Source organism: Ovis canadensis, chromosome 5 (assembly GCF_042477335.2).
Source record: "Ovis canadensis isolate MfBH-ARS-UI-01 breed Bighorn chromosome 5, ARS-UI_OviCan_v2, whole genome shotgun sequence".
Lineage (NCBI taxonomy): Eukaryota > Metazoa > Chordata > Mammalia > Artiodactyla > Bovidae > Ovis > Ovis canadensis.
In genome coordinates this window covers 84,225,011-84,241,047 of record NC_091249.1, presented here as the reverse complement: position 1 = coordinate 84,241,047, position 16,037 = coordinate 84,225,011, and the positions used below count along the sequence as shown (strand labels likewise).

General features: G+C 44.1%; 2 protein-coding genes across 12 annotated transcripts in view; one reads left to right on the top strand and one right to left on the bottom strand.

The window, feature by feature from the left end:
* The window catches only part of PWWP2A (PWWP domain containing 2A), a 46,088-nt gene extending 37,176 nt beyond the window's left edge, over positions 1-8,912 (top strand). For 5 of the 9 annotated variants that reach the window (XR_011257362.1, XR_011257358.1, XR_011257357.1 and 2 more), the window contains one exon: positions 2,760-4,120. The gene's annotated coding sequence lies outside the window, so the exon portion shown is untranslated. Of the gene's footprint in view, positions 1-2,759; positions 4,121-4,147; positions 7,362-8,731 lie in introns of those variants that run through there. The other 4 variants (XR_011257360.1, XR_011257359.1, XR_011257356.1 and 1 more) reach the window with 4 other exon arrangements.
* Positions 1,312-16,037, bottom strand: part of TTC1 (tetratricopeptide repeat domain 1) — a 75,175-nt gene continuing 60,449 nt past the window's right edge. For all 3 annotated transcript variants that reach the window (XM_069592531.1, XM_069592530.1, XM_069592529.1), the window contains 3 exons: positions 11,505-11,653; positions 9,147-9,201; positions 1,312-1,929 (listed from right to left, as the gene is read on the bottom strand). In XM_069592531.1, the coding sequence (XP_069448632.1) occupies positions 1,796-1,929; positions 9,147-9,201; positions 11,505-11,653 (338 nt within the window). In that variant the 3' untranslated portion in view covers positions 1,312-1,795. The remainder of the gene's footprint in view (positions 1,930-9,146; positions 9,202-11,504; positions 11,654-16,037) is intronic.

The following is a 16,037-nucleotide window of genomic DNA, read 5'->3' as shown; positions in this document are numbered from 1 at the left end:
GTCCAAGGCACCCCAAGGGTTCCTGGGACCCTTTCAGGTGTCTACGAGGTCAAAACTTTTCATAGTGGTTATGAAATAACTTACTAATAAAAAATAAATTTTATTTTAAAGGAATATTTTTAAAATTTCTATTTTAACTTCTATGCAAATATTGATAAACATCAAGAGATTAGTCCACATAAAGTGCTCTTTGAATTTTTTTTTCCTTTATTTTTTTGGCAGCATGGTGTGGCACGTGGGATCTTAGTTCCCTGACCAGGGACTGAACCCATGCCTCTTGCAGTGGAAGCGTGGAGTCTTAACCATAGGACTGCCAGGGAGGTCCCCTCCTTACATAGTCTGAGCGTGGAGTAGTGCTGAGATCAAGAGGTCAGTGGAGTGCTGGCCTGTAGGGCACTGCTGCACGGGGAGCACGTGCCGCCGCCAGCTGGACCATGCAGCTTTCAGCCAAGGTTTCTGTGCTACGTGTGTGATTTCTCACACACCTTCTGGGAGAAATTAGACGCCAGATTTATCATAAAGACAGCAAAGCAAAATGAACCACATTCTTTTCCCTTCTCCCCTTCCCCCTTATAAACTGCATGAAGAATGTGATCTCCATCTAGGAGACAGGGCTTCCCTGGGGCTCCAGTGCTTCCACCTCAGGGGGCTTGGGTTCAACCCCTGGTTGGGGAGCTAAGGTCGCTCATGCTGCCCCTGCCAGAAAACCTGGGAGCCACAGAGTGTATACAGCAGACCATCCCACTGCCTAACAGCACACGCTAAGAGGCTCTGAGGAACTGATCAAAACAGCACAGTTCTTAACACTGGGAGCATGCTTACTGCATGTCACTTACAGAATTATACGTGTACTTCACTTCTAACATGAAACCTGAATGTCACCACTTTTAACACTTAAACCATAACAATCAAAAGCTTTTTAACAGCACCGAGGATTAGAAAACTACCTTTGAAACTTCTGGGTTCATGGAATCTAAAAGAATACGGTTTTGTTCTGGGATTCACATACCAGCATTCCTAAATGAAGTTATTTTAAGTTGAAATCACTAAGACTGGTTACTTGGTCAAAAACACTGATTTCATAAGCATCTGTACAAACCTGGAGAGGCCTAAGACAGCTTGTGAGGTGGGGTTTCTGAATCTTAGTACATGGTGGACGCTCAGCTCCTCCAGATTGTCTTCAAGGTAGCAGCTAAGGCTCTGGGAGGACTGGACTCCAGTAACACTGCTCGAAATCAACACTGCCTCCTACAGCCAGGATGCCTTCTGCTCTAGCTGTTATTTTGGGGACAAAATTCACAACCCAGCTCAGACTGTCACAGAAAGCATTTATTACCAGAGGAAACCAGGAGATGCTGGAGCCCACGCAGGGCAGTGTGTGCGATCGGGGTGAGGGGACAGCAGGCGGGGACCCCATCACGCATGGCCGGGGGGTCTCTGCCCAGCAGGTTTGCTCAGCCCAGGAGACTCCAGCTGGGTTTGTGTTTATGGAGCTCAGGGAGGCAAGTCTCGATAAGCAGGCTTTCTCCTGGACAAAACAAAGGACAGCCGGAACCGGGGCAACAGCAGCACAGACACCACCGTAAAATGGAAATCAAATTAGGCTCACTGTATCAGGAAGTGCGTTTCACCCTGATCGTAAAACAAGGGGGAGAAGGGAGCGCTGGGCTCTACGAGACAGCCTGTCTCTGAGATCAGATGCTTTTAGAAGTTAAACACTGGCAGGGCCTTTCCCCTTGCTAATCCAAGCAGCATACAATTTCCAAGCCAGCTTTAAAAGCTATTGTTATCTTTGTTATCTGTTGTTATTTGGATTTTGAACAAAATTGATGGAGTAGGAGCCAGTAGAGGAATCCTGTTTGATCTGGAAATTCTCTGTGGAGAGTCCAAAAGGCCGGAGAACCAAGTTCCCAAGATCTTTTAGTTTACCTGCAACGTAAAAGCAAAAAGTCCAGTAAAAACAGGGAGTTGGCAGAAGCAGGAGATTCCAACTGCCTTCCTATCTGACTACAAAATAGAGTATTCCTCTGCAGTTAAACTCCTGCTTTTAAAATTATGAAACCCTCAGCCCCCAGTGTACCAACAGCAGAGCAGTCATTTCGGTGCTATCCACCTAAGCCATCGCTTGCACAGATGAGCACAAGGGGCCCCCACTGGGACAGCAAAACTTCTTGGCCACACTGGCCAGAATCCCTAGGGGACAGGCTCTCTGGGCTGAGTGATGAGCTGCTGCCCCAGGGACTGAAGGCCAAGCCTGGCGGGGAGGGCCGAGGCGCCTCCGAGTCTGTTCTCCATGAAACAGCAGAACCACTTGCTGAATCTAATTCCACTCAGCAGATTTCTACTGAACCTGAGGTTGAAACTCAAGAGCCTCCTGCTTTTCCAAGTCAAGTCTCAGCTTCCAAACCAAACTCATCATTTCTGGGGAAACGGGAGATCTTGCTCTCCTGCATAGCTCCATCAACCTCAACAGCCTAGTTTCCCTCCCTGAGTTTCGGGCTTTGTCAATCACAAGGTGAGTTCATGTCATAAAGTCAAATGAACACACACACAGCATAACCATGGATTTTTATGTTGATTCTCCATGTAAGGGGGACATGGAGCTTATACACAAGTAGGAGTTTCCAGGACATTTGGGAGACTGGGATTTGGGGGGCAACAGGATGAATATCTGAAACGAGGGTGTTTCGGAAAATCTTGGCTAGGATGGGTAAATACGCATTTCAATCATTTCTAAACTGTTCTAATTTTTCTTGCAGGTCTGCTTCCAGTGGAGAGGAGGAGGAGGGTAAAAGAGAAAGAAACCCCTGCTCATCAGAGGTACAGGTTCCTTCTCACCTTGCTGTCCTTGTTGGCAGCTTTGCTGCTCTGAGATCTCCCCCTTTGAAATAAATCCCAGGTAAAGAACTTAAAGATGCATGCCTTTAAATGCCAAGGCCTTTCCTGGGAACTCTTGGAAAGAACTTTTGGAGTCAGTCTGAGATTTAGCCCCAGGAAATGCTCACCATATTCACAGAAACCCAGACTGACCACTCTCCAGACAGGCTTCCCAAATCCGAACACACGTGCTCAGTGCTGCTGATGGAGGGAGAGTCATTGCACAGGCCTTGTCCCTGCGCGCCGGGGGCAGCACAGAGAGGCCCCGTGTGGGGCAGGAGACGGATGTGTGAATAGGAAGCCAGGAAAGACAGGGCCTCCCCAGGAGAGCACGAGTCAGCCAGAACGCTGGCAGTTTGTCTGTCTTGCGACTGAAGAAAGAGGACAGGGAGGGAACCAAACATTTAAAGAAGCCCAATAAAATGTCACTGCTGGCACAATCCTTGGCTCCTCTGACACAGAGTGAGTGAAGCAAGGAGGTGCCTGTCCCAAGCCTGGGGCCACCACCCGGGGGAAGGGATCACGGCATGGCCATGTCCACGGCCAGAACAACAGTCTCCAGGGCAAATGCGTGTATTATCTGGTGTCCACTACAGGAGGCACTGGGATCTAAAAAGTACGAGTTACTCTGGTGTAACTTCTGAGATTCTCACAGTCTAGCAGGCAGACACAGATTGGGGAGAGTGCAGAGGAGCCCCCAGGCCCGCGCAGGGGTGTGAGGCAGGCGTTTCAGGAGGGCAGAGGCTCAGAAGGATGGGAGCAGGTGCTGAAGGCGGTGAGGAGGCCCCTGTGCCTTGGAGACGGCAGTGAAGCCAGGGCACGAGCATGCACACTGAGGACAGAGCGGAGCAGGGGCCGTGCACTGGCCCTCGCTTTGCCCATCAGGCCGAAGTGCCTGTACCACAAGGAGCTGGGGACCTCGGCCTGGCTTACTCCACTGAGTGGCAGCCAGAACACACACTTCTCTGGATGCAGGGCGCCTCCACGCCAAGGTCGCAGGTCCCACGGCTGTTCAGTCAGTGACAGCCCTGCAGGACAGAGCAGGGGCCCCTGTGACAGGCGGTGTTGGCTCCCCAGTGGCTTTGCTGAAGTGTCCCTGGGACTAACCTGCAGGGCAGGACTTCTCTGACCCAGGTCCCTACTCCTCTCAGGGACCTGATGGGATCCCAGTCACGTCCAGTTCCCTGTTTCTGCTCACTTCCCCTTGCAGGTGCTCCCTCCAATAAACCCCTCATATTTCTAATCCAATCTTTGCTTCTGTTTCTCCAAGGTCCCAACCTAACACACGTGGCATCACTTTTTCCTTTTATTCTCATATCTCTGCCCTCATAACATTCCACAACAGCTTGACTATTACCACCAGAACAGCAGAACAGAAGATGGGAAGCCTGGCTGCCAAACAGATAACGCACATAAAGTCCCTGGCAGGTACCAGACACATAATAAAGACACATGGCTAAACAGTCTCCATGTAAGAGAAGACCTGAGGTTACCTGACTTGAATTAACCAACATGTACCAAGTACGTATGTGCAGTGGGGGATGCAAAGATACATGACCTTGTCTTTATACCAAAATAAGGTTAGGTCTGATGGAAAAGCACACACACACACACACAAGCCAGTGCACATGGAGTCGAGATGTAAAATGCTGTGAGAGTCAGTAAGCAGATGATCCCCTCCAGCTTGGGCAGGAAGGGGGGGACCCGGCAGAGCAGTGTATGTGAATCTGCATTTCAGTCGCCAAGGACAGGCGGACTGCAATGGTCTGAGACAGAGGGAGTAGGCAGTGCAGGCGAAAACAGGAGACAGGTGGGCACAGGAGGGCGGCGAGTCCATAGGACTGAAAGGAAGGCAGGAGGGTGCGGCCAAGGCCACTGATAGTTGGAGAATAGCTTTCAGTGTTAATAATGCTGTGCGGCAAAGTGAAGAATAAACCCAAAGGTTCTGACAGAGAGCTAGTGCAACATTACAGGAAAGAGGCCATTTATTCACTGAACAAACAGCTGATGTCTATGCTGTCGGGTAAAGAAGCTCTGAAATTAGGGATATGGAAATAAAAGACACAAACTACTATATATACAATAGATAAGCAAAAAGATACACTGGGAATTATACCCCTTATCTTGTAAAAACTTCAAATGGTGTATAATCTGCAAAAATACCGAATCACTACGCTGTATACCTGAAACTAACACAATGGTGCTGATGGTTTGTTTAGTTGTCGTGTCCGACTCTTTGCGACCCCATGGACTATAGCCTGCCAGGCCCTTCTGTCCGTGGAATTCTCCAGGCAAGAATACTGGAGTGAGTTGCCATTTCCTTCTCCAGGGAATCTTTGCAACCCAGGGACAGAACCTGCCTCTTCTGCACTGCAGGTTTTTTTTTTCTTCTGCTGAGCCACCTTTGTAAATCAGCTACAGTTCAAGCTCTAAAATCAGCGTAGGACCAATGGGGACATTAGGAAACAGAGCCCAACATTAAGGTAGAACCAAGTTGTGGTGTCTGCCCAATTCACCCTGTTTACGATGGTGGTAGAGAAGCACCTTCAGCGAGAGCAAGCTTTCAGCTGTGTACACGATCACATGCTCACAGACTTCCTGCTGCTGCTCAGTCAGGCTGGGCTCTCAGAGACTCAAGCAGCTTCTGCAGACCCCAGACAGGACCATCTGCCATCTGGCCCATCTCCCACACTCTCCACTGGCTGCCAGATTTCACCCGCCCCTTATCTGGGCAGTAATCAATCAGGTTCCCTTCTTTGCACTTGCAGCAAACCTGGTACCACCCACTCAGCCTGAATGTGTCCACATGTCCTTAACTGTAAGGGTCTCATCTCTCAGACCAGATCCCATGGCAAAGAGAAGAGTCCAACAGTGCTTGGGCTCAGACAAGAACACTTATGACTAGAGATCAAGGCTTGGCACTGGACCCAGTTCTGATAAATATTAAACTTCTGTGTCTGCAAGCAACACTGTATTACGATAAACCAACTGACTTGTTATACCTCACTTCTCTTTGGAGGCAGTGACTGTGCAGTAGTCAGCTTACTGTCAGGAGAGGCAGGAAGACCGTTTGTTTTCACCTTCTCAGGATCACTGAGGTCTGGGCCTCGTGGAATAGATCCTCTATTAGGAGAACCAGACTGCACACAAGTGAATCCTGACACTGCATTTCCTCTTCTGAGACAGGAAACTAAGCCGCGCAGCTGACTCCTAATGTCCTCTGAGCAAAAGGCAAATTAAGAGACAGCACAGAATACAGAAAATAAAACTTACACCCAATTCAAATGCTTATATATTAGCTCCTGGGTGAAAGTGGAAGTTAGTTCCCTACCAAGAACTATCAAAGCAGCAGGAGTGATTCTCTCGAGAGGAGGAGCAATGGGAATAGCAACCAGGAAATGAGGCAAAAGGCAGGGAGGGCACTGAAACCCCAAACTGGCCCTCCCTACTGAGGGGCAACAGCAACGTGAGCTGGCTGAGACTCTCTGCTGGCCAGACCCACCGCACGGCAAGTGCACAGTCTGAGCTAAGGACTAGGGAGTGCAGCAGGAAGAAAAATGTGGGAAAGGAGCATGGCTGCAGCAGCTTTCAGGGACAGTAACAGGCGAGGGAGCGACCAGATTCTAGGAACCTGAATCACTTGCACAGAAGCTCCTAATGCTAAGGAAGAGTCAAAAGAACCCTTACAATGACATGAACAAGTTACCTCCAGCTCCACATCTCACTTTTTAACATGGACCATACAAGGTGGTGTTCTTAATTTAGTTCACAAATGGCACACTCTTTAGGATGCTAGTGGACAGGAGCGAACACCTGAGTAACTTCAGGACTCAGGGGACTGGTAACATGTTCCAAGAAGGTGGAAGGAGGGGACGGTACAAGTGGAAAGCTGGACTGGATGGCGAACAAGGCCCCCGTGTGTGCCGAGCAGCTGGAAGCTAGTGAAAGAAAGGCAGGGTCACTGGGGCAACACCTCACCCACGGCTCTTGACCTTTGAGGGAGTCAATGAGTTTCATGCCCAGCTCTAGGTTTTCCAGGTCAGGACAGACTCTCAGGTGAGGTGGGAAGACAGATCATCTGGAATGAGTGGAACAGAAGCTAGATGCTCTGTCCAGGGCATCTTTCCCACCTCATCAAACCACTGACTATACCCTGCAGTCCTTTTAAACCTTATGTTCCCTGGCTACAACAGGGAGGGCTGTCTTCCCAGAGAAGAGAAGAGGGCAAACAAGTAAACACTCCAGTGACTGACCCCTTTCCTCTAATCTAACGTCAGCACAATCATCTTCTCTGGCAAGGACTGTGGCACTATTACCAGTGGCCACTCCTGTTCTAAGGATGACATTTACAAATGACAGGCTAAGAAGTGAGGAGCAAGTATGTTCTGCCCACTCATAGTTTCAATTAGAATTTTTTTCCAAAGGAGGGGGGTACATTTCCAACAAAAAGGAAGTCAAGTTACAGAGAGAAAAGGAAAAGAAAATCAAGAGTACTGAACAAACTAAAAGTCATGCAGTCCACTGCAAAAAGCCTGCACAGGGCTTCTGAGTAAGTGATGTGGCTCTGCGCATCTGGAGACCAGCCTCCAAGGATCTCAAAGTGCACGAATCCAAACTAGTTCATCTGTAATGAGGAAGGAACACACCAGGAAGCTCATACAATGCTGAGAGTGACTTCTCCCTTTAAGGCTCTCCTATGGGAGATGATACCAAGAGGCAGTATTTTATTCACTATCATAATATTCATGAAGAAAATAAAGGAGTCTGGTCATTCAGACTACTGATGTGTAACAACAAACTGACGTATGATTTACCAAGCGACCTAAGTTGTTCATGAAAGGAACAACATAAGTAACTGCCAAAACCACAAGACAAGAAACATCCGCTTATGAGAACTGAGTGACAAGGACAGACGGAACTTAATTCCGTCTGGAACCGACAATGGCAGTAAGATTCAGTTTATATCTATCCATTTATTGTTTCATGGTGATTTAAACACAGTGGACCCAGAGATCAGTGCCTAAGTGACCAGTACAGTCACTCACCAAGTCTTCTCTTTCAGCACAAAATCCAGCTCAGCTAAATGCAAATAAAATAATCATTGTGAATTATTTTTTGCTAAAATAAATAATCATTGTGAACAGGTGAGGAATACTCTTTTCTTCCTTCTTTGAAGAAAAAGTACCTTCAAAATAACTTTTTGGCTCAAACGTGATGTCAAATTTGATTAAAAATGTAAATTAGAGAAAAAGCCAATTTTGGAAGAAATGAGGAAGGCTCCACAGATCTGCCCATGTCTGAAGCAGCTCTCCTAGGAGTCTGAGTCCACCCAGCAGGGCCCACACTTGGATTTACTAGGTCAGTAGTTTCTCCTCAATCAACTCTGTCAGTGATCTTTTGGGAAATTTGTCTTATTCTCTGATACTGATGCCTAAAGGCCATAAATGGCCAGGCTCAATATATTTTAAGTGATCTTTCCTTTTGGCCCATGCGACTGCAATTCATGATATAGATTCTTCATAAGGAAAACATACAGGAGGTCATGAATAGACAACTATCACACAGGTTATAAGCAGATTATGGTGGGCAGGTCTCTGTCCAGGAACCTTTACTCCTCTTGGTCAAGCAGACTGTTTACGACGACAAGCCCTCTAATCCCAACCATAAACACGGTTTGGCCAATGTGAGAACTAACTAAAACATGGGTCAAATGAAACCATTTCCCCTGACTCCACCCACACAGTTTTTTCCCCTCTTCCCATTTACTACTAATTCTTACCCTCTCACGTCTTCTCAAATACTAAAGGGTCTCTGAACGTTATTTTCAAAACAAAAATCCCCTTGGTTTTCACAGGGTACTGGCTTGTACTGATTGCATCCTAATGAACTTAAAAACTGAAGTTGTTTCCTCAGTGAACAAACTCAACTGTTTTTATGAAACTGATGATCTGAAAGAGAGGTTGGTGGCACCCCCAGGGTTGGGCGTTAATTATGTTTGCATTTTGAAGGCAGGAAAACTTACCAAAAAAATAAAAGCAAAATGGAAGTTTAGTTTTTGAAAAGCTGATATCCACTCTAAACCACACTGGTCCTTTAGAGTCAAAACTGAGTAATAACTCACAAGCCCCAAGGTGCTGGTTCTGAACCACAGAAGGGCCTCAAAGCTGTTTCCAACTGTTGAGTTCTCCTCTGATGAATAAGAGGACGGATGGCCGCATCCCCCAGCTGAGCTATTTATGGTAAAGAGAAGCTAAGGGAGGCAGACTTACCTAACATCTCTTCCTTCAGTCTTTCATTCCGTTCTTCAATTTGCTTAGGTAATCTCTGAGGGAAAAAGCACCAAAACAAGGGTTGTGAAAATCTTTTGGCTTTATTTTGAACTTGAGAAACATTTTTACAAACCTTGTGTGAAAATGAGATCAGGTTAAAGCACACATATATGATCCCACTAACTATAGAAAAATCCCAAATATTTCTCTGTGGGGGCACTACAGAGACAGGAGTTTTGTTTGGTTCAATGCTATACACAGTTCCTGGATCACTGGAGTGGACTCAGGAGGGCCTCGATAAAAATTTGGTGAAAAATACACATACACATACACACACACACAATATCTGAAAGGATAAACATCATACGTTTACAGTAGTATATTCAGCGGTATAATGGCTGATATTTATATATATTTTCTGCTCACTTGTATTTTTTAACTTGAGGTCCTTTCTTTATGTAACTTAATTGTTGAGAAAGCATCAGATTGATATGAGATATTCCGAAATGATCATCCAGCTTAGGGCTTTTCAACCTGGCACTACTGAGTCTGGACGGGGCAGTTTGCTCTTGGGGCTGCCCTGTGCACAGTGCAGTGGTCAAAGCACCCACGGCCTTCAGCGATGCCAACAGGACCCTCCCCACCATGACAGAGCGGCCCCACACGTAGCCAATGTCCCCCGGAACCAGACCGCCTCCAGCTGAGAGCCGCAGGTCTGCTCTGGGCACTGTTAGCTCCGGAGTTGCCCCCACACACTCTGCAATTCCAGTATTAACTCTGTTGCAATAATTCAAGATAAAATAAATTCTTTACGCCTATAACAGCAAGCTTTAATAAAAGGCTCCCTTTGTCTTAACACTTAATTTGACAAGGATAAAGGCCACCATGAATTTAGCCAAGATTTTAAGTACTCTATTCCCTTTCCTCATGTCCAATTTAAGTTAATCCTAACACCATTCAGATACGTTAAAAGTCAGATAAAGGATTAAAACTGCTTTCAAATTACATACGTATTTTAATTACCCAAATGAACTTTTCTCCGATTGCTCCATTTCTAGGTAAATAAAAGACCTGTTGTGACCGAAGGAACTCACCTCAAGTGGGTATAAAAACAAAGCAAAACAAAACCCAAACTACCTAGGATATTGATATGAATGCAGGGAGATGAGTCAACATTTCTCAGGTCTGCCTGGTGGAAAAACAAATGAACTAAATAGGAGAGCCTGTGGAGTAGGGGCTCAGATGCCCTCGGGACTGACAGGAAACGTAAATAAGTAATGGACCGACCGGGTGTAAGGCAATAACACTGGTGTGCTCAGCCATGTAATCAGAGCACTCCAGCCCCACGCCAGCATGTGCGAGTTCAAGGAGCAGCCAGCATGTCCACATTTTCCAATTTTCAAAAGGAGCCCGACTTAGATTTTTACCCGTTTAATTTTATCCACTTGAAATGGATAAAAGTTTATCCATTTAAAAATTCTTTCCATTTTAAAATGTTGGTAACTAGCCTCAATTAAAAAAACAAAACCAAAAAGTCTGGCTAAATAAAAGACGCCTGTAGCTCTCTGGCTCCTGCCATCTCTGCTACATACTGGGTTCAGGACAGACCTCCCATTCTAATGCCCTCTGAAAAGTCCGGCAATCAAGAAACCTGGTTAGCTAAAGCCGGTGTGAGTCGAACTTATTTGAACACCTATTATTTTGGGGCAGTGAGACACACATCCAATTTTGCAGCAAATCCTTAAGAGTACACATTACTCTATGCATTGCAGATAGAGAGTGATGATAAAGGTAAAGGCACAAACATAGTTATTTTTAAAGAGAGGAAAACAAGTACTATTTAGTTTTAATTTACTACTGACATAAAAATATGACATTTAGAAGGAAAAGGATTTTTAGTGACACGGACAAGAACTAGAGTCATTTTAAGAGGGATAAAAAGATTAGGATATTTTCAACTAGAAATGTTCTGCACATATGACAACGAGTAGAACCTTGGTGACTGAGTAAGGAAAAGAAAACCAGAAATTTATTATCTATAATATTAAGGCTCACTCTCGACTAAACTGTACACCTATAAGCAGACAAGGTTTCCCTAGTCCAGCAACAAAAGAAGGTTCTTGTTAACCCTAGAGGTCAAAGGTTTATACAAGACAACAGTTTTAGAATGAAGATTGAATAGTACAGGGCGCAATGTGTTGCAGCCACCACTTCAAAGCTCTATCTCCTGCATATTCCTTCCAATAAGCTTCTCAAAAGCATAGAAATGGCATGTAGTTGTGTCTCAAAAGATTATTTAAGATTCAATGACTAGTAACACAAGGAATAGAAAATATTTTTGTAAAAAATCAAGTTTACCATGCAAGCTTCTCTTGCTTGATGTACTGATGGGTCTTTTTCTAATATGGATTTATAGTCTTCCAGGGCTTCATCCAGCTTGTCAGTTTTCTCATACAACTCTGCTCTCCTCAGTATTGCCCTGATATAGCTGGGGTTTAACTGAATTGCTGTAAAAGGGGAAGAAGTAACTGTTACCATGAGGAAAAGGTCCCATACACCCTCAGTTATATCAAGTTTCCTCAATAATCATTCTCCGTGGCTCCGTAAGAAAAGTTATTTGTTAAAGGTTATACCTAGGTTCAGCAAACTTTTTCTGTAAAGGGCAGGTAGTGAAGATGTCAGGCTTTGTGGGACAGACTGTTACAACTACTGAACACTGCTATTGCAGCATGAAAGCAAGCACAGACAATGTATCAGCAAATAAGGGTGATGGTATCACAATAAAATTTTATTGATGGGTACTGAAACCTGAATCTCACATAATTTTCATGTGTCCTGAAATATTACTTCTCTTTTGATTTTACTTCCAATGGTTTAGAAATGCAAAAACCATTCTTAGCTTGCAGGCTGTACAAAAGCAGGTGGCATTCAGGCTGCATTTGGCTTGTGGCTGTAGTTTACCCAACCCTGGTCTATACCCCAGGTCCTGGTTTCCACCTAGTGCACAGGGAAAATGTGAGGGGAATTTGAAGGTCCATGTTAAAGAACTGAGGCAGAACAGTGGCAGACTATCATTTACTCTCTCGTTTTCTAGGCCTCAACTACGGAGGTCACACAATGACAGCTAAGGTTTTATTTTTAGCTAAATCCTCACTGTTCTTTCAAACTCTTGCTCTAACACCCTTAGGTCACTAGTGTGTGATATCCTTTCTTGGATCCAACAACAAATGCCTTATAATAATCTGGTGCCCATATTTTGGTTCAAGTACATTACATTCTTCTATTCTTGTGTTTTTCCTTTTTCTGTTAAAAAGCAGTATCATGGCTCTAAAACTTTTTTCTTTTCAAATGATGTCCTCATTTTTAAATTCATTCATGTTTTCAGTAACTGTCTGTTTATACCTAATATATGCACTAGGGTAGTGACCCTCCAGAGTACAGTGGTAACCAGAACAGACCAGGTCCAAGTCCTCATGAGGCTTTAAGCTATTCTACGAGGCAACAGAAGATGGCATACAAATAATTTCAGCGAGCTATAGAGCTACAGAGAAAAATAAAACAAGGTGATGTAAATTCAAGAGAAGAGGGGAATAAGTGACTTTATAAAGAGTGGAAACAATATGAAAAGGGATTATTTGAGGGAAGCCAGCTATTTGAAAAGAGGAGGCAGACAGTATAGGAAAAAGAACTAAAAAGAGTAAAGGATCTAAAAGCAAGAATAACTTTGGCATCTTGGCGACAGGCAGAGGTGCAGAAGCGATGAGGCTCAACATACCCAACAAGCAGGTCATGGAGGCCTTGCTGGCCAGGGAAGGAGCTTGGACTTTTTCTATTTTGTATTTTTTCAAAAGCTTTTATATTGGAATAATACAGTTGATTCACAATGTTGTGTTAGTTTCAGGTGTAGAGCAAAGTGATTTAGTTATACACACACACATCTATTCTTTTTCAGATTCTTTGCCCATTTAGGTTAATACAGAGTAGAGTTTCCTGTGCCACAGAGTAAGTAGGTCCTTGCTGATTGTCTATTTTAGTTATTTATTATAATTTTTATTGGAATATAGTTCATTTACTAGACCTTTTAAGTATGATAAGAAGCCACTGGAATAGTTTCAAGCAGATTAAGACATAATCTGATTTACAGTTTTAAAAGCTCACTTTGGCTACAGTGTGAAGGGTATGGGTGGAAGCGGTGAGACAGCCGGGAGGTCACTGCAATAGTCCAGATGACAGCGGATGCTCACTAAGCTGCTAAACGTGGAGATGGAAAGGAGAGGCCAGATTAAGGAAATGTCTCTGAATCAGAGCCCAGTGGACTTGATAATTAATTAAGCCATGTGGAATGAGAGAATAACTCAGGGATGACTCCAAAGGTTTTAGAGTTTCAGCAAGTGAATAATGATACCATTCACTAGTATGAAAAAAACTAACTATAAGTTGTTTTCATGCATTCATGTATGCGTGGGACTGGGAGGCACCAGAGTCTGTTCTGGGCACGTTCCATCTGCCACGCCACGGGACCAGACATCCCAGGGAGAGGTCAAGTTGGCAGCGGGATACAGGGCTCCTACAGGGCAGGACCGAAGATATAAAGTACACGGTATGGATGGGCTACTTCATGTGCAGACAGTCTTTCAATGAAGCAGATGACAGAAATGGTGCAGTGGCTGGAAGGGGATATTGGTTCAGGAGAAGGTTTTCTGAAAGAACCTAAACTGCAGGATTTCAACTTTACACACTGTCAACCTCCCCTTAGTCTAGCACACCATATTCTCTTAAAATACTCCAGGGACCTCTACTACATCATTTTTTAAAAAACTGAACCCCCTAGTTGACACCTTAATGCCTATACTGCCCCCTTTTCTCAACTAGTGGATAACTTGTAACAATGCAAATACTGACTGAAGAGATGGAATCCTTCCAGGGTTACTGTTCTTGGCCGCACAGCTGACAGGATCTTAGTTTCCCAACCAAGGACTGAACTCGGGCCCTGGCAGTGAAAGCACTAAGTCCCAACCACTGTACTAGGGAATTCCCTATGACTACTTTATAAAAACCTCTAACACCAACTTACCACTCTAACTTGTGACTTGCTTTCTCAATCCATATAGAGAATTAACTTAAACTTTATTTACATGCTAAGCTAAAAGCATAAAGGTGACTGGCATTAAATATTGTTCCACAGTTTTCATACAGGTTCTTATATAGTATTTCATAGTAAAGAGCTCCAAATGAGTTAAGTCCTTTGCCAAAGTTTGTACACAAAGTGAGCATGTGTTTATTTGGGGGGCAGAGGAATGAAAGGTCCTGTATATCCAAATAATCTGTACTACTTAATCCAAATAAACTGTACTACTGTTAATGTATTTTGTGCATGGATTCAATAAACCATATGTAGTCATAACAACTAAGTATAAGCACATGTATTTTGGTTTAACCAAAACCAAAAATGAATCTGGAAAACAAACACTTCCCCCCACTTCCTCTCATTCTCTTGGCTCCTAGACTGAGGGTGACAGCTAGAGATGTACTGTTTTCTAGTGTATTCCCCGCTAATCAGCTTACAAGCTATTTTCTCACCATTTGGTTACCAAGGAAAGAACTCTGAAAACTGCAGCTTGTTCCTAACTTAAACTCGTCAAAGCCACACATCTCACAGAGATTAAGGTTAAATATCTTCTTTCAAACAAAACAGTACATTTAGAATTAGTTCCAGTCCAAGACAGTAATAGATCAGAATAAGTTTGCTAGATCCTAATATGTTAAGTTTCATTCAGAGACTCTAATGAATTGCCAAGTATAAAGAAGAGAAGGTGACTAATTAATGTTATAAAAAAATCTCAAGAAATAAAACAGATGAGGGAATTCATGCTTGGTCTGAGAGTAGAATTCGATAATATATAATGTTCTTTTTTTAAAAATAAAGTTCTTTTAAACTCTGATTCTCTCAGAGAAAATATTATCCAAAGGAGAAAATATTATCCAAAATGGAGAAGAAAATACAAATTTAAAAAACAATATTGGCTTGAAAAAACTCATTCGAGTAGCAAGATGCAAGGAACAAGATTATGTGTGTTCCCCACACCAAGCAGGTTATAAAGACAAGACAACCATCTGGCCTGTCAGGAAATTTTTTGGAAAAAAAACAAAAACAATAATGACCCTATGTCTGGAGCTGTCTCTATGAGGTGGTGTAATGAAAAGATCATTATGGAACTCAGACATCAGATGACAAAGACTGGATTCACTGTGTTGAACTTGATAAAAAATGATGGCAAGGAGATCTGGATTAAGTACAACATCTGAACGGAGTACCATTTCCCTAATAGAAACCACCACTGCTATCCAAGCACATGGATTCAGAAGCCCCAACAGCAGCTAAGATCTTCAATTTCAAAAGCAAGCACACAAGAAGTATATACTGTTTCTGTGGCCAAGGTAGGTTTGAATTTTCTCCACGTATTTACCAATACAGGATAAACTGACTGTACTGTCCATTCAAAAAATGCTTTCACTAAGATGACTACTGTGCAGGACACCTCTGAGAAAGACCCGAAGCTTCTCATTTAGCAGCCCCAGAAGGGTGCATGTGTACAAGTACACATCTGACTGACAGCCTCTGCATTTGTTGTCTAGCTGAAGTAACAGGCTTCCCAGGTGACTCAGTGGTAAAGAATCCACCTGCCAAAGCAGGAGACAAAGGTTTAATCCCTGGGTCAGGAAGAGCCCCTGGAGAATGAAATGGCAACCCACTTCAGTATTCTTTGCCTGGGAACCCTATGGTCAAAGGAGCCTGGTGGGCTACAGTCCACGGGGTCACAAAAGAGTCGGTCACAGCTCAGCAACTAAACAACAGCTGAGGTAATGCTCTTGTATGTCACCATGTACAAG